The sequence below is a fragment of the Callionymus lyra genome, chromosome 16 (genome assembly GCF_982586985.1).
Source record: "Callionymus lyra chromosome 16, fCalLyr1.hap1.1, whole genome shotgun sequence".
Taxonomy (NCBI): domain Eukaryota; kingdom Metazoa; phylum Chordata; class Actinopteri; order Syngnathiformes; family Callionymidae; genus Callionymus; species Callionymus lyra.
This window is the reverse complement of record NC_141833.1, coordinates 8038153-8056772: the sequence shown is the minus strand read 5'-3', so window position 1 is coordinate 8056772 and position 18620 is coordinate 8038153. Positions and strand designations below refer to the sequence as shown.

The following is an 18620-nucleotide window of genomic DNA, read 5'->3' as shown; positions in this document are numbered from 1 at the left end:
CAACATCGTCACTTTTCTCAACATTATTTTGTGCTTTAAAGCTGAGTGAGCGAGCGAGCTGTTCCTACAGAGGAGAACGAGGCAGAGACATGTGCAGCTTTTCTAAGTCGTTCTAATAAAATGTCTTGAATTCTTCAGCTGTCTGAAAGAGTGACTGTCCAACTACAGACTGACACGTAGAATCATTGAAATGCTATCTCGATGTTGTTAAACAATGTTTCTTCTTATTATTACATTATTACATGATTCTTACATGATTCTGAAGTATTACGTCATAACATGATTCTGAAGTATTGAGTTATTAGATGATACTGAAGTATTACGTTATTACATTATTCTGAAGTATTGAGTTATTACATGATACTGAAGTACTAAGTTATTACATGATACTGAAGTATTACGTTATTACATGATTCTGAAGTATTAAGTTATTACAGGATTCTGAAGTATTACGTTATTATATGATACTTAAGTATTTAGTTATTACATGATACTGAAGTATTAAGTTATTACATGATTCTGAAGTATTAAGTTATTACAGGATTCTGAAGTATTACGTTATTATATGATACTTAAGTATTTAGTTATTACATGATACTGAAGTATTAAGTTATTACATGATTCTAAAGTATTAAGTTATTACAGGATTCTGAAGTATTACGTTATTATATGATACTTAAGTATTTAGTTATTACATGATAGTGAATTATTAAGTTATTACATGATACCAAAGTATTACGTTATAACATGATACTGAAGTATTACGTTATTACATGATAGTAAACTTTTACGTTATTACATTATATTGAATTATTACGTTATCACATGATAGTGAATTATTACGTTATGACATGATACCAAAGTATTACGTTGTAACATGACACTGCAGTATAACATTATTACATGATTGCGCTTCCGACTCCTTTTGTAACTTTAAGAGATTAACTTTCTTTAAAACTCAACAACACTTCACAGCACGGGTTCTCTCGTCCTCAGTTTAAATTGAGTTCAGCGCAGAGAGAAGTGAGTGGGAGGCTGTGCTTCATTAAATCGAATTATAAAATATGTGAGCAGTGTTGGAGTTCAACTGATCAATTCAACAAATCTTCAGCAGATACAGAGCAGCTTTAGATCTCATTATATATCTGGGATGGATGTGGCTCTGCAGCAAAACATCTTCTCAACTTTCACAATGACCCTTTTTTTAGGAACACACTTGGGTTATGTGGGGCCCAGGAGCCCCATGTGTTCTACACATATTATATTGAATTTAAAAGGCTACAAATTTAAAAATATTAAATCCAGAAAATGTATTTTTGAATTATTGGAATAAAATATCAAACGCTTTGCTTGAAAATTCAATTATTGGAGAAAAAAAAAAACCTTTCAATATTCGAATGATTGAATTCAATTATTTAAAGAAAAAATGTTGAAATAAAATACAATATTTAAAAAATAACAAATACCATTAAGGTAATGTTGGCACTGATCTACTTCCATACTTTGACTGCATTCAGGTAAACTCTAAATATAAATATGTTTTGGAACTCTTTCTTTCTATTTTTCCTCCTTTTTTTTTTCCTTTAAGTATTTTTGTCCCTCAGAATATTTATGATCAATAAACTGGCTCTAAAATAAAATAAAAATAGTTTTTAATTTTAAAATGTAATGGCATGATTGCGCTATTTTTTTTACTCATCATTACTTTAATACCTTCTTTCTTTTCTTGCCCGTCCCTAAAACAGTCGCAGACTTAAATGTGGCCCCTAAATAAAAATGTATTTGCTCAGTTAAGAACAAACGAAGCCTATTTTAATACAGTCACACTTTCTGAAGCTCCGTTTTTAACCAACAACACATTGAAGTCGCCACAATCCACAGGTCAAAGCAATCTCGTCTGTGTCTGGCTCGGGTCACACACAGAGATAATAGCTCTGTCACTCTTTGTGCGTCCGGGTGTGAGTGTGTGTTCCCAGGTTTGTGTGTTTGTGAGTGAAAAGCAAGAGAAGATGAGGTTGGTATAAAATCAGCCAGCAGAAGATTGTGTGAGCGTGTTAACCTCAGAGAGAGGAAGAGTCAGAGTGGAGGAAGTCGAAGGCGTCTAGACACACCCGACTGTATTTCGTCTCATTTATATGCAGAACTAATTTACATTTCGTGGACATCAAAAATCCACCAAGAAGTCTGCAGGTAAGTCCCTTTTTTTACCTACCGTTTAAGAATGTATTTGTTAATAAAAACTTGCACTGTCTTTGACCGCATGTGAGTTATAGCTGGTCGTCATGGCGACCTCATCTGCTGCCTTTAATGCGTTCGTCACGTTAACGCCAGATGAAATTTGAAACATGAGAGCATGTGCCCGTATCGTCTGGCGGATTGTCTCATTAAAAAGTTGGTTAATTGGACACGTTTCTTCATCCAACTCTCGAACAAATGAACGAGGCGAAGGCACATATTATCATCTTGGTTACTCCATATATGAGGACATTTTCCTGGACTAATATTTTTGATTATGAATTTATTGAAATCTGCTTTTAAATCTGATTGCGACAAAGTATAAAAATACAGTGATTAAATGATAAACTGCCTGCCTACCGACCATTCAACCTAACTGTCTACCGACCGATTGTCTACTTACATACCTACTTACCTACCTTCTTATCTACTTACATACCTACTTACATACCTACTCTCCTACTTACCTACCTACTTACATACCTACTCTCCTACTTACCTACCTACCTACCTACCTACTTACGTACCTACTTACGTACCTACCTACCTACCTACTTACATACCTACTTACCTACTTACATACCTACTTACCTACTTACCTACTTACCTACCTACCTACCTACTTACCTTCCTACCTACCTACCTACCTACTTACATACCTACTCTCCTACTTACATACCTACTTACATACCTACTCCCCTACTTAGCTATATACTTACCTACCTACCTACCTACTTACCTAACTACAGTACCTACCTACTTACATACCTACCTACTTACCCACCTACCTACCTACCTACCTACTTACATTCCTACTTACCTACATACTTACCATCCCACCTACCTACTTACCTACTTACCTACTTACCTACCTACCTACCTACCTACCTACCTACCTACCTACCTACCTACCTACCTACCTACCTAGCTACTTACCTACCTACCTACCTACCTACCTACCTACCTACCTACTTACCTACCCACCTACCTACTTACTTACCTAAATACCTACTTACCTACCTACCTACTTACCTAACTACCTACCTACTAACGTACTTACCTACTTACCCACCTACCTACCTACCTACCTACTTACCTACCTACTTACCTACCTACCTACCTACCTACCTACCTACCTAGCTACTTACCTAACTACTTACCTACCCACCTACCTACTTACTTACCTACTTACCTACCTACCTACTTACCTACCTACCTACCTACTTACCTACCTACTTACGTACAGTACCTACCTACTTACCCACCTACCTACCTACCTACTTACATACCTACTTACCTACCTACCTACCTACCTACCTACTTACCTTCCTACCTACCTAATTACCTACTTACATACCTACTCTCATACTTACCTACCTACTTACATACGTACTCTCCTACTTAGCTACATACTTACCTACTTACCTAAATACCTACTTACCTACCTCCATCCATCCACCCACCCTTGATAAAAAAAACACAATGTCGATTATCTGACCTCAATTGCAGAGCTAAAGAAATTGGAAATCTAACACACCTTTAAGTTTGGCTTTAAGTCAAATTCTTGCAGCAATCATCAACCTTTCTCATCCATAGGTGCCACGCAGGTTCTCTAGTGGTCATGATGGGATACAACTGCTCCATGGAAGTACTGTCCGCATCAGGGTCGCCTTTGTTCAGAGACATGGGCTGCCCGGAGGCTGCTGTGGTGTGCGGGATGAATATCTCTTGGCTTCTAGCGACAGCTTCGGAAGAGGACGTACGTGAGTTGTGTCAGAGTGAGGCAGAGTACCTGGCGGCTCACCTGGGCCCTCTGAGGTCCCCTGTGTTCCTGCCTGTCTCCATCACCTACTTCATCATCTTCAGCTCTGGTCTTTTTGGAAACTTCCTGACCTGCGCGGTGATCCTACGCTACGCCGTAATGGAGACGCCGACCAACTTGTACCTGCTGAGTCTGGCGGTGTCGGACTTGCTTGTGCTGGTGCTCGGCATGCCGTTGGAAGTCTACGAGATGTGGCATAACTACCCCTTCCTGTTTGGTGAGGCAGGATGCTACTTTAAAACCTTCTTGTTTGAGACGGTCTGCTTCGCGTCCGTCCTCAACGTCACGGCACTCAGTGTAGAGCGGTACTTGGCGGTGGTGCGCCCTCTACAGGTCAAGCATGTGACGACACATAAGCACGTCAAGAGGGTCATCCTTCTGCTCTGGGTTGTTTCCATGTTGTGCGCCCTTCCCAACACCAGCCTGCACGGCATCATGGAGCTGCCCCCGAGATTCGGACGCCACTTCCCTCGATCTGCGATCTGTTGTGAGTCAATTCTGCCACAAAGTTTTACCGAAATGAATAAAACACCAGCTAGTTAACACATCTTAAACACATTACACAGGTTAGGAATAGCAAGGCTAGTTTTAGGTTGTTTTCAACTTAAGCTTTATTAGTTTAAGCCTAACATATTCTCAACACATCAGCAGTTTCAGACTAATGAGGATAGTTTTAAACTAGCTTTTCTAGCTTCTCAATGCCAGCTGAGAATATATCTATTTAGCTTGTTCTTAGCTAACACAGCTCTTTGTTTGCTAGTTCCAGTGTGTTAGCTAGGTAAGCACTCCACTCTAGTGCACATATGTTACAGTTGTTTCCAGCTAACTGTAACTGTACTTAACCTCAGATGTGGTCAAACCAACGTGGATGTACAACCGCATCATGGTCGTCTCCACGCTGGTTTTCTTCTTCCTGCCCGTACTGGTCATCAGCGTCCTCTACCTGCTCATTGGTCGGCAGCTGTACAGAACGGTCAACACGGTGGACGACAGCGGGAGCTTCACCCCAGGACATAAGCTAAGCAGACGCAACCTGCAAGTGACCAAGATGCTGTGTACGCTTTTTAAAAAAAAAAAAAGCTTTAAAACATGTGACCTTGAGGTTAAACATAAATAACCCTCCGTCATCATCGTTGTCTAGTTGTGCTGGTGGTCGTGTTCAGCTTCTGCTGGGCTCCCTTTCACCTGGACCGGCTGATGTGGAGCTACATGGACGTCTCTGTGGAGCAGCACCTGAGGGTGTACGAGCAGGTCCATGTGATCTCCGGGGTCTGCTTCTACCTGAGCTCAGCCGTCAACCCCGTCCTCTACAACCTCATGTCCACCAGGTTCCGAGAAATGTTCAGTCACATGACCTGCAGCCGTCAGCGCAGACTGCGACCGTCCAACGACAGGACTGGTCCGAAAAGAACCGTAAGTGAGAAGACGAGCGTGCTAGCTAAAGAACAACACAAGGCCAAGGAGGCCACAACAACATGGAGTGTGAGGCACCATCAAGCTTCATGAAGCACTACTAATGGTACTGCTACTACGAAAACTACAACTATTACTACTTGAATAGATATATACTGCTGTCAAATCTAAATGCTACTGCTTACACAACTGCTGCTACTACTACTGCTGCAACTACTACTTCTAATTTGTTTACTGCTACGTATGCTAATGCTAGTGCTGATATTACTGCTGCTGCTAATGGCTAATGACAGTGCTACTACTACTGCAACTACTACTTGTAGTTATTTTACTGCTACGTATGCTAATGCTAGTGCTGATATTACTGCTGCTGCTAAGGGCTAATGATAGCGCTACTACTACTGCCACTGCTACTTCACTACTACTACTACTAATACTTGTTCTGCTACTGCTACATATGCTAATGATAATGCTGCCATTACTGGTACAGGACTAATATGGCAAATTATATTACTATTTCTTGCGCTAATGCCTTTGTTACTACTACTATTACTACTACTACTACTATTACTACTAATAATGCCTCCTCCTTCTGCTATAACTACTGCTTATTCTGCTACAGCTACTAGCACTTATGCGTTTGTTACTACTACTATTACTACTACTACTACTACAACTACTAATTATGCCTCCTCCTTCTACTACAGCTACTACTTATTCTGCTACAGCTACTAGCACTATTGCTTTTGTTACTACTACTACTACTACTACTACTACTAGTTCTTACTTTCAGAGCTATTCATGCTCAGGCTCCTCCTTACATCAGTGATCTGATCCAGCCTTACACCCCAGCTCGGGCTCTGAGGTCTGTGGATCAGAATCTACTGATGGTTCTTGAACACGGTTCAGGACAAGAGGAGAGAAATCCTTCCTAGCTCCAAAGCTTTGGAACGATCTTCCTCTCCCTCTGTGTTTGATGATCTACTGACTCCTTTAAGAAACATCTTAAGACGTTTTTAATTGTTCAGGCTTTTCCTTGATTTTCTGGAACTTCTGTTGTGTTATCAGTTTTATCTTGATCTTTAAAGTATATACTTTATTGAATATTGTTTTGATTGTTTAAGCGCTTTGTGACCCTGGTCTAGAAAAGCGCTATAAAAATAAAAATTACCTACTTACTTACTTACTTACTAATTTTGCTCCTTCTGCTATAGCTACTGCTAATTCTGCTACTGCTACATATGCTAATGCTAATGCTGTTATTTCTGCTACTGCAAAACTGGGGCAAATGCTAGTGCTTCAACTTGACCTAATTCTTATTCATTTTTATTATTATTTATTTATTTTAGCTAATGCTAATTCTGCTACTAATACTGGTACTTACAATATTATTTCTCCTACTGCTATTGCTGCTACTACTACTAATGATACTTGTACAAGCATAAACTAACAAAACAAAAAAATATGTTTTTATATATATAAATTCAAAATTGTGTTTGTTTGTATCTTTTTTGAGATATCTGGTTCCAAGTCTAAATTATTACATCATTAAAACACATATATTTTGTTATCTATAAAAGTATTACATTTATAATTATATTACTATATTAATTATAATTAAGTGCAAACAATGTAAACAATAATAACTTAATGTATAGGACGTTCCAGGTTTTCTTCTATTCATATTCAAAGTAAAAGCAATAATAATGTGAGTGTGACTCACACACACTGTAATTATCATACAATAGATCCCCAGCATGTCAATCATCCAGTCTCACAATGGAATCTGTTATCATATCATTCATAGCAATGATTCCATTTGAATTATATTGAAGGGAGAATTGATTTGGGTCTTTGTGGCTCTGCAGTGCTGGAATAAACAACACCGCGATGTGTTGGAGACACATAGGTGATGTGTGTGGGTTTAAAAAAATAAAAATACATCTATAATTATTCTCTGTTCTCCCCACCGGCTGTTCAATATTTTGTTTATCTTACATGTTAATCCTAAATCATATTCTGGATGCACTGAGGTTTCAAAGTTTCACTGCTCCGTTGATTAGCGCACGGATGTGTTTACAGTGAATGATATCGACTAAATATTAAACCTTAATGTTATTTTTGTTTTCTTTTTTAGATCAATTTTAACCACGTGCCGTATGTTTGATATTTTCCTACTGTCTGCTGTCAGTGAACAGATTTCCTCACTGTCAATACAATTTTAAAATTATAAGGATAAGTAAGCTTGTTGTTTTTTTAAAGAAACAATGGTCTTAGACTTGGAGGTGCTGCTCAAGTCACAAACATTTGAAGCAAAATGATCAATAATTGAATTCAAGAAAACAAAGTCAACCTTTTCTATACAGATGTCATATCTGTATAGAAAAGGTTGACTTTGTTTTTATCAAATAATTGAAAATCATTATTTAGTTAAAACCTTTTATATAATTATAGTTTTTGATCATTTGATTATATATATAATATAATTTTGCTCCGTCTGCTATAGCTACTGTATAGCTATAGCAGAAGGTATAATTATATATATAATTGTATATACTGTATAGCTATAGCTACTGTATAATTATATATATAATTAAATGATATAGATATATATATAAATATTTTCCAAATAAAACAATGTTGTTTACTCTTATGGTACATTTTTGTATTGTATTTAAAAGGCTACGCATTTTTAAAATGTCTTTTTGAATTTCAATATAAAAAAAAAAGAGACTTAAAACATTTGAATGTTTTAATCAAATTATTTAAGAAAAAATAGATGTAAACTTTTAATATAGAACATATTAAATCCAGTTATAAAAATGTATATATATATCTATATTTAATGCTGATCATGTCACAAACAAATGAAGCGAAAAATGTGACGTAGAAACTGAAGCAACAAATGCTTCCTGGGGGTCGAGGGAGGTGAAGAGGGTGATGTTGAAGATCGTTCTCAACGTCACTTAATATCCCGGAGCCATAAATCATGCATCGTTGTCGGTCCTGAAGCCCCGGCCCAATTAAGAGCTTGTGTTCCTCCTTAAACGACAGGAGCCGCCAGGAGCTGTTTAAAAAAAAAATACACAATGCAATTTGAGCACCGGCTTTGAGAGCCTCGTTTCCTGGAGGAGAACTTTTCCTCGTCTATTGAGGACGCGGCTAATTAGGTCGACGCTTAATTTCATCAGCGATGACTAAAAACGCCATTTGCAATGGTGATGCAAGCAGCCTTGAGTAAATGGATTTGTCAGAACTCCTCCACGAGTTCATTCATGGAGCTGTGCTTGATTTCAGGTCTTGTGAGGTTCTTAAACAGCACATTAGGAACTCATTAACATCTCAGAGACATTAATAATGGATCGTTTCCACTGCCAAATATCATTCAACTCACTGCAGTGTGAAAAATATATATATACATTTTCGATGATACGATACAAACACATCTGTTTTATTGTTTATTTAAAATATAAAAACAAGGGAACATTACATGAAAGAAATAGAAAAAGCTGTTTAAGAAGCAACATTTATGTTTCAAAATTCCAATCCATGATGTAGCGAGGAGTTGAAACGCCTTCAAAGATTTTTGGGAAGGTACTTCTTCTCGAACTCCGGGACGTTGAACTTGCGCTGACAGCCTTTGTAGTTCATGTAACGGATCTTCCCGAACACGGACCTCTCGGCCCAGCCCTGGTCGTGGATGCCGCAGATGGACCACATGCAGCCTGAGAGACGCACAGAAGGTTTACATGTGACCGGTCGTTTCATGCGGCACGCTGCATTATTTGCTCTCAATATAAGAAGATTATTGTTCTTGTTGATGTTGTATCCATTAAGATTTGAGTGTTTGTGTTGGTGAACGAGGAAAAAATGTGTCAATCCGACTCATTCTTCCTGTTAAATACAATTTGGTGAATAAAATGTTCCCTCGTTTATTTATAAACAATATCTGCAAAGTGACCATTTCATTTTTCATTAATTCTGAAATTAACATTTAATTAAACTTATGAACTCAACATTGCACATCCCTCTTAAAAAGCTCTCAGTCACAGTGACATGAACAGCTGACATAATGCTTTGCCGCCCAGCCAACTTCAGCTGTCGACCACTTGACACAGTATTGTAAGGACCAATCGGCCGTCATTAGATAGAGCAGTGAAAGGCATCATGGGAGTTTTGTTGGCACCATAACTTTAGACTTTGTTTTTATTTTCTTTTTTCCTTTTATTGTCATTGCACAGAAAACACAGTGAAACTGGCAACGAAATGTCGTTGCTTGGCAACCGTTAAATACACAGCAGAATGAATGTATATATAAAAAGTATAAATATAAATATTAATAAGTTAAAAATAGTGCAATATAGTTTAAACAGAATAAATGATTAACATTTTAAATATTGCATATAATAATTAATGTATATTAAAGTATAAATATAAATAAGTTTTTAAAAAAGTGCAATAGGTTATAAATAGAATAAATGCATAATATTTTAAATATTGCGTAGCTCAAGTCATATTTCATTCAGCGGTCTGACAAATAATATAATGAATGTGATAAAAATGTGATAATACACAAAAGGTCTTTGATTATTTGTCTGCGAAGTCTCTTATTCCTCCAGGTCATGGTCATCCCAGTGGCTCAAAGGCAATTTAACTGGAATTATGTTAAAGTTTATCTGCTGTTCAATTAAATCGTAATTAAATAACGTTCCCGACTTAACAGCGAGCATGAACAGGGACCACTGTATACATTTATTTAGTCCGCGACGTAGACCGCTGAAAGATTTTGGGCCCTTGAGTGATTGATTTTGACGCCTTACCTACGAATCCGTTGGGATCTTGGCCGTCCAGGCTGTAGCGGTCGTTGAGGTAGAGGGCGATAGAGAGCGCCTCGTCCGGTGAGGTTGTCCACTCGAGGATCTTCTTGGCCCAGTACATCCTCAGGAAGCCGTGCATCTTTCCCTCCGACACCATCTGGAACTGCAGAGGAAAGTATTTGTGATTTAGCAACTATTTCTCATTGTTTTTTGACATCATGACGACATCACGGCTGGTTTTACCTGAGCAGCGTTCCACAGTTTGTCGTGCGTCTTCGCCTTCTCCAGCTGCTCCCGCGAGTACAAGTAGGGTCGCTCGTCTTTGGCGTGATCCTTCAGAGTCTTCTGCGCCCATTCGTAGGCTCCTGATATCACAGAAAAGGTTAGCGACGGCATCAACAGTTTTCTTCAGCACACGAGGAGGAAGAACCAAGACTGACCCTCCACGCTGTCATAGTTCTTGTTGTAGAAGCAGAAGTTGTCCGTCAGCTCACGACGCACCACCAGCTCCTCGATGAAGGGGGCGACGGACTCGCTCGTGTTCTTTCCGTTTTTCTTCACCTCTAGCGCCACACGCTGGGCTGACAGATGACCTGGTAGAAGGAAAAGTTTGGATTGATTTTTTTTTTTTTGTACATATACAGTTTGATTTCCTGATTCCAATAACACATTTTCTAAAGTAACATTTTCTTTTTATTTGTGGCCTTATCAATGTCAAAATATTGGTATAATAGTCGCACCAACCGCTGGTAATCATGCTGTATTATTTACAGTATATAACATTTTTATATTGAATTTAAAAGGCTCATAATAAAAAAAAAAGTAATTCAGAAAAAGAAGAAAATATTTTTTTAATTAGAATACTATGTATATTGTATTACACTTAAAAAGAAAAAAAAGGGAGCTTTCAGTACAGAAATGATTGAAATCGATTTATTTAAAAAAAAAAGAAGAAAAGGTATCGCTTAAAAAAAAAAGAACATCAACATTTATCTAATATCTTAAATCTTAAATTCAACCATTCAATATTCTGATGTCACTGATATACTTAAATACCGCAAGGAATTAAAACTTTATATAATTAGTTTTAATACTACTAGTTTCATTGCCTATAGGCATGCTCAAATAATGCCTACATTAAAAAAGAAGAACTTTACATTAAAATATTTGTCTCTTGAAACAAGTTTGATTGAGGTTTTTGCTTTTATTTCAAAACAAATCATTAACAGGTAAATGTCAATGTGTTTTTTTAACTGTGATTAATCGCATCCCACTAATGTGATTAACTTGATCAAACTGTTGAATCACTGTTGAATGAAAATGCTGGTTTGACTCACCGAACCGAAGCCAGGGCGAGAGCTGGCTGAGTGCGGCAGCGTTGGGGTTGTTGCGTAACGTTCCGAACATTTTGAGGCGCACGTCGATGAAGGACTCCAACATGGACATGCCGGCAGTGGTGCCCGGCTTGGCCCACTCCGTCTCCCCGACTGTCGTGTCAACTTTCAGCGAGTCCAGTTCTTTGACCCAGTTGATTCGCTGAGTTACACCAAAAAAACAGAAAATACACCTGTGAGTGAAGATCTCTAGTAAGAAGTAAGCGTAAGGACATACCTTTGCCATTCTCTCGGCCGTATGTTCGTGTTCTACCACTGGTGGGAAATCCGTCAGGAACTCTGGCAGGAGTTTGGTGATTTTGCTTCGGATGGTTCGGGCGGCGTACTCCTGTTTAGGGGACGTGACCCAGCAGGGGACCACGTTGTGGGCGTCAACCTGTGTTTGGAGAGAACTAATCAGCGACGACTGACACGTTTAGCCAATAATAATGAAAGTTGTACAATAAGAAAAGTCATCAAAATAATAATCCCATGTCAATATTTGACAGAAATAACAATGAAATAATGGGTGCTAAATTATTAGTGTTTTTTGACTACAGTCAATGTAGAAAATATTTTTAAAAAATCAATAAAAACAGTGAGCATTAACGGATATATAGATAGATAGATAGATAGATAGATAGATAGATAGATAGATAGATATTTTTTAATTTATTTATATTTACAAGTGCTGTGTCTCAAATCGCATCCTTGTGTAATCAAAGTTAGTATTTTTAGTGCGTAAGTGCGTCTCAATTCTTAGTATGCGAAATTTAGTGCGCCATGCACACTAAATTGTCACTAAAACGCCCACAAAACTGAGTATGGTTCGATGGACACTATCTACCCTAAACAGCTGCCATCTTAGTGACGTTGTAAACGGAAGTTACATCATATATATATATATGACGTTGTAATATATACGTATATATATATATATATATATATATATATATTAATATACGTACAAGTGTATTTTCAGCAGCAGTAGAAGGATGACACGTCTTCGCTGCTGATACCAGCTTAAATATCTCACAAATATTTATTATTATTATTATAAAAATTATTTCTTCTTCCAAACTTGCAAAACGTGCTGCCAGCAGGTGTCAATAGCGTTCCAACAGCTGGTTGCAACCATCGTTAAATAGTAGTAGAAGAAGAAGCTGTCATGTCATTTCCTGTTAGTGTGTAGCGGCAGTGTTTGATTTGAGACATACTATCTGTGGAGAATTTGCGTACTAGTTAGTACGTACACTATCCTGATGCATACTAACTTCTAGTATACTAAGAGAAGTATGCGATTTGAGACACAGCACTGGACTAAATACCGGTTCAAGGTAAATATCTTTGATCCATAGAAGCATCATTTACTTAAGAGCGCAGGTCGTTTTAAATACCTGTATGAGCGAAACGTCTTCTGGAATCCCCTTCTTCACCTCCTGCAGCCACTGCTGGGGCTCCCTGAGGGGGGAGAAGTCGGTGACCACTGCCCCGAAGTTGTGGTCAGACACGAAGCCTGGCAGCACTTCGCCCGCCGACCCATGCAGCAGATGGAACTGGATGTTCAGGGCTTCACATTTCTGCAGAGAACAAGATAAATCTCCGCTTTAAGACGCAGAAAAGAAGAGTAAAGAGTGGCTTGTGTTGTTAATTCCACTGAAAAATATATGAGCCGCGTGACAAACCTTTGCCACCTCTTGGAGACCTTTGAGCAGGAAGCTGTAGTGTCTGAAGGTGGACAGCTCAGACTCAGGGACGACCAGACAGAAGCAGACGTGCAGCGGCAGGTTCTCCTTCAGCGCCAGGCTCTGAGCGTGGATCAGCGCCCAGTTGTCTGAAATACAACCACAGAAATGACGACCCCCCTGATCGACCGTTGTCGAGGTGACAGAAAGCGATGTTCACCTTGAACTCGGTGGTCTCTCAACATCCAGTACAGAACCCCCTTCGAGTGCATCATGGTCTTCTGAGCTTCAGATAAGACCTGGAACCGCTTTTTGTTGAACTTCATTTCCTTGTCTTGGACTCTCTGTTGCTTCACGGCTTCTTGCAACCAGCCGGCTGCTTTGCCCGTCTTCTTCGGCTCCTCTTTCGCAGTGGTCAGTTTTTGTTGCTTCAGTTTAGGCTCCTTGGCGGGTGTGGTTTTGCGTTTCTTGCCCGACATGGTGGTCTCACTGGTCAGGGTATTGATGAAGATGGAGGAAGTCGAGCTGAGCTTCAGTTTCTTTATGAGAGAGTTGAAACTAAACTTTGATGATATAGATGCAAACAATGACCTTTAAAGGAGACAAATATAACATTATACTGTGTCGTCATAATGGTGCATTTATAACAAATAAAGCCACATATTACTTTGAATAATAGGACGTGCAAACAGCGATCCACGTGTACAAACACAAAGGTAGCTTAGGTACACGACAGAAAAACAATCATTTAAAGTTAAACTAGAGACTTTTCTTTCAAAACTTTGCCATTTGCTACAACAATGGGTCATTTCTTGCAACTGACGCTCGCCATAAAAACAAAATATAAACACTCACCTCCACCGAGAGCAGAGTAACATCCGATGAATGGAGAAGATGTTTGAATTGTTCGAAGATGAAACTCACGTTATTGCTGCTTCTTACTATTAAAAACAACAAGAGTTACACGCTGTGAATATTTTGTAACATGAGTGGGCGTGTTCAGAGTATTTCGAGTCCTCTGATTGGCCGAGTGTCGCCGGCCACGTGTTTCCGCATGCCGGTTACAAAACATATGCATTTTATATATATATATATATATATATGAAATTATTATATACGCATCAAAATAAAGTGTTTGATATCACGTTACGTTCATTTTATGTTTTTCAATATTATTTTTTATTTGTTTGAAGGCTAATAAACGTATACAATATTTTATTTGTATTATTTATATATATATTATTATTATATACGCACCAAACGAAAGTGTAAGATATCACGTGACGCTCACTTTGTGTCGTTTTTATTCGAGTCGTGTAAGAGAGGAACTGCTTTACAAGCAGGGACGCGGCGTTTTTCTTAATGAAACTACATTTCCCATAAAGCCGGAGGAACATCCTGCTTCCTGCGCAAGCGCGTCATTGTTTACGTCTGTGGGAGGTACGTCCGGGTACAAGAGGATCTTAGCTCAGCTTCAATGCTTGTTGTGTCTTAGATTCACTTTTTTTTTTAAACCCGTGTTTGAAGATGTTTAAAGGTAAAGTCGCGGGCGGCCCGGCGAGGAAATATGTGGATAAAGTGGACATGTCTCTCGGTAAGATCCACAACTCTTGAGACTGTTTTTCTCTGTCATTTGACCCACTTTTTCCGGGTTTATTATCCTCCACAGACGACATTATTCGTCTGAACAAAAAGGAGAAACAGATCAACAGGAGTCACGTCAACACGAAACGAAGTCCAGTCAAGAAAAAGGGATCATTTCCACAGTTGAGGAGGAGAGGAACCCCAGCCCAGAGTAGGGGTCCCTCACACGACCACCCTCTGTGAGTGAGACCCTAATGCTGCCACATGTCCTCTGTAGATGGTGCTGCCATGACCAGGGGAGGAGCGGCTGCTAAATTAAGAAGTGGAAGGATGGCTCCTGGTCGCCGGCGCGGTCAGGGGGTGATCACTGGCCTGGCAGCCAAGAGACCCCCGGCCCTGCTCAGGAAAGTGGCCCCCTTCAACAAAACCCCCAACAACCAGGTACTGACTCCCACCAGAGACTCCTTTTATAAAAGACAACACTTTTAAAGGTCAAACACTAGTGAACTCTTGAGTGGAAAGATGGATTTTCAACTTTTTTCCTTTGGTTTGGATGAAGAACTGATCTTGTGAATGTTTGGAAGTCAACGACAGACGACAGACTTTCTGATGAACAGCTGAAGCGACACAGCTGTCGAGGAACAGCTGCAACTAAAGATGAGGTTTAGTGACTTCAGTATTCAGGCTCTAAATCGGGGTTTCTGTGGCCCCTGAAGAGCAGGGAATTGAGGAATCTTCTAAGGCCTTAATTGGTATTGAAATGGATTGAATCCATTCTTTTTAAGTCTTAATACGTATAATATTTTTGTTTAAATACCCAGTGACCTTTATTTATTTGTAAAACAAACAAACAAACAAACAAAAACAAAAAACACAACTTTATTTGTTTTAGTATCACAAATAACAAACATTAGGTGTAAATTTAATAAGAATTTGTTGTCCAACCTACACTTTTCTTCATGGCTGATAGTGGTAAGAGGCACTGTGTATTTTGTGCATTTTTCAAAGTGGTTATGGTTGTTTTTTTTGGGGTGGGGGGCAAAATTGTCCTCAATGTTGTATATTATGATAGATTTTGTCAAGTTGGTCTTGAATTAAATTTCATTTAAGCTGTACAAGTTTAATGAAAATGTAAATGTTTAAATCCAGTGTATATTTTAATTATATTCTATATGATTGTCTTTTTATTACCACTTTTCAACCAGTTCACAACAAACTAATAAAATGAACGTCAGAATGGCTGCCTTGGTGTTTGTTTTTCTATTGAGTATTTTCTGTGTTATCTTCTTTTATTCTCTGACACCAAACAAAAAAACATGTGTTTACAACACTGTCAGTAAAAGTTTCTAATTCTGAACTAATTGTTTCTTCTAGAAAACCAAGCAGAAGCAACGGCCGTTCATCCAGCGCACACCGGCTCAGTTCAGAAAAGCAGAGGTCCAAAGACGGAAGCAGCAAGCGCCTGACGCACACAAGTCGCAGCATCAGATTTCACTTAGAAGACCCTTTCAGCTGCGGCGACGGTAGTTAATGCGTCAACCTTTCTGGCAACCTTTTTAAAAAAGTTATAAACTGTGTCGTCTTCTCTGGCGAAGGCCGCTGCCGGCTTTGCAAAACCCACGAAGAGAAGCGCGGCAAGCTACGTTCATGTCTCACAGAGGACTGAAGGTGAGGTTTGGATTATTCTGTCGGTCGTGTGATGCGTTAAAAAAATGTGTAAAAACCTTTATTTGAATCTGCCTCTTCTCTCGTCAGGTCCAAGCACAAGTACAGAAGAAGCCAGTTTCTCGGGCGCCATCGAAAAGAACTCGCCAGTGAGTTTAAAAATGAGTTTAATTGCGTAAAAATAATTACTGATTTATGTTTGGATACCCAAATGTTTATTTTGTAAATTATTTGAGCTAATTCTTACGTTTTCTGTACTCAAATAAATTTCAAGGCCGCTCAGTAACCAATACCTTTCTTCGTCCACTAGGTGGCGCACTTCAGCAACAAATAACGGCATTTTGACGGTTTCTATCGACAACCCCACCGCTAGAACTCAACCAGAGTAAATATTAAGTCAACCTTGCGTCACTTGGTTGATGGCAGACTTATGTAACGTGTTGTTGCTGCAGACCCCCCACCTCCTGGTCCCTCCACCCGACCGCTGCTGCCCCCAGTGCTGTTGTCCTGCCTTCGGGTCCCGCGGCGCCGGCTGTGAAGAAAATCCCAAAAGGGGTCCCACTTCAGTTCGACATCAACAGTGTCGGGAAGCCGGTGAGTTGAAGCCATTTAGAGTTTTGTATTAAAATTGCTGTAGAGGGACATAACTTTTTAAATAATAAAGTTTTAATTTTTTGGTCATAAGAGCCACAATCTAGCAGTTTGAATATAAATAATTACTGCAGTTTCTAAGTTTGTAAGCTAAAGATTATGAACATGAAAATAATGTTAACCGTCCAGATAACTTCTGTAAGGTTAAGCCTCACTTTAGGTTGTTAAATTTGGTAGGAAATAGTTTTTAAACATTTTAGATTGTCGCTTTCTTTAATAATTTTCTTATTTAGATTAGAGAGTAAAGGCCTGCAAAATAAAATTAAATAAAAAAAAGTCCCCTCAGAAGTGTCAGAATGAAACTTGCAGCCAAAAAAGATTTGCAGTTCAAATGAAAATGATCTAAACTCTTTTTTTCCATTTCCCATCAGGGGTTGCGACGTCAGCCTTCTGCCTAACGTCTGAATAGTTTATTACTTTATTTACACCAGCAGATGGCGCTGTCCACACTAAGAGTCCCCCCCGCCCCCCCCACATTGATCAGTTGCCATTGAGTTTTGATCCTGTGTGTGAAATAAATTGTCGCAATATTAACGGGATATTTTCTTCTCAACAGCAAACGTCCATCACTCTCAACGAAAGATTTCGCATCTTAAAGGACAAACGAACGGCGACGACACAGAGCAGCAGCAAAGGGAGTCGGTTTGTGACAGTTGGTTGAAAGTTTAAGTTAAAAAAAAAATCGGGGTGAAAGAAAAAGGGGCAGATTCATTGTTTTTGAAACGTTTGTATTTTGTGTATTTTTCTGATGCTTGTGGTCGATTTTTAAAAAAAGGGTTTGGTCAAGTTTCTTTAATTCTTTGTATTTTTTTTTTTTTTTAAATAACTTAAATTTCTATTTCCTTTGGCTGTTCTGTTGAAACAAAATTGTGATAAACTTTGCTACAATAAACACTTTAGAATCTGAATATTGCTTTTATTTAAATACATTCACTTTTTTTTGCAATGTAACAAAACTATTGGCAAATATGAAAGTCAAACACCTTTTCCGCTCAGAAACATGGCTTCATCTGTGACTCTCTGGGCGACTTAAGAGTGATGGATGAAAAAAAAAAAAAAACATGAGGTAAGAAGTGGTTTAAATGGCAATTTTTTTTTGAAAAAAAACGGTGCATTTCAATTGAACACATCTTTGCATCTTTGGTTACAAAGTGGGTTTGAAAGGTCTTCACAGCTTGAAAAATAAAGGGGGTGGAGCCATAAAAGCTTTTTCTTGTTATCAGTGGGAGGTGAGCTCTATCAGAATATTGAATGGTTGAATTAAAAACTAATTTAACAATTTATCGAGATTTTTAATGAATTTTGAAAATTGCACTTTTTAAATTAATTACTTTTTCAGTTTGATTTTTTTTTGTACAATAAATTAAAAAAAATC

General features: G+C 38.5%; 2 protein-coding genes and 1 pseudogene across 2 annotated transcripts; 2 read left to right on the top strand and 1 right to left on the bottom strand.

Annotated features, from left to right (window-relative positions):
* The first annotated feature begins 3922 nt into the window (after window positions 1-3922).
* Window positions 3923-5563, top strand: LOC148063459 (neuromedin-U receptor 1 pseudogene; annotated as a pseudogene).
* Window positions 5564-8915: 3352 nt separating this feature from the next.
* Window positions 8916-14328, bottom strand: cpdp (CPD photolyase). The gene is made up of 10 exons (XM_087810233.1): window positions 14201-14328; window positions 13566-13936; window positions 13346-13494; window positions 13058-13240; window positions 11899-12057; window positions 11625-11823; window positions 10728-10880; window positions 10531-10652; window positions 10291-10450; window positions 8916-9195 (listed from the first exon to the last, which is right to left on the bottom strand). The coding sequence occupies exons 1-10, from the start codon at window positions 14221-14223 to the stop codon at window positions 9047-9049; spliced, it is 1668 nt and encodes a 555-aa protein (XP_087666359.1). The 5' UTR covers window positions 14224-14328; the 3' UTR covers window positions 8916-9046.
* Window positions 14329-14788: 460 nt separating this feature from the next.
* On the top strand, window positions 14789-18153 carry LOC148063457 (UAP56-interacting factor-like). The gene is made up of 9 exons (XM_087810234.1): window positions 14789-14939; window positions 15015-15140; window positions 15207-15370; window positions 16304-16452; window positions 16525-16597; window positions 16685-16743; window positions 16905-16979; window positions 17047-17188; window positions 17802-18153. Exons 1-9 carry the CDS (start codon window positions 14873-14875, stop codon window positions 17904-17906), a joined length of 960 nt encoding a protein of 319 aa, XP_087666360.1. The 5' UTR covers window positions 14789-14872; the 3' UTR covers window positions 17907-18153.
* Window positions 18154-18620: the final 467 nt, after the last annotated feature.

Excerpts from the sequence above, each read along its gene's own strand:
- cpdp (XM_087810233.1), bottom strand. The coding sequence starts at position 14,223 with ATGTTACTCTGCTCTCGGTGGAG. Across the intron at positions 10,653-10,727 it reads GAACTATGACAGCGTGGAGG|GAGCCTACGAATGGGCGCAG; the intron begins GTCAGTCTTGGT and ends CTGTGATATCAG. Across the intron at positions 9,196-10,290 it reads AGATCCCAACGGATTCGTAG|GCTGCATGTGGTCCATCTGC; the intron begins GTAAGGCGTCAA and ends TGCGTCTCTCAG.
- LOC148063457 (XM_087810234.1), top strand. The coding sequence starts at position 14,873 with ATGTTTAAAGGTAAAGTCGCGGGCGGCCCGGCGAGGAAATATGTGGAT. Across the intron at positions 16,598-16,684 it reads TGTCTCACAGAGGACTGAAG|GTCCAAGCACAAGTACAGAA; the intron begins GTGAGGTTTGGA and ends TTCTCTCGTCAG. Across the intron at positions 17,189-17,801 it reads TCAACAGTGTCGGGAAGCCG|CAAACGTCCATCACTCTCAA; the intron begins GTGAGTTGAAGC and ends TCTTCTCAACAG.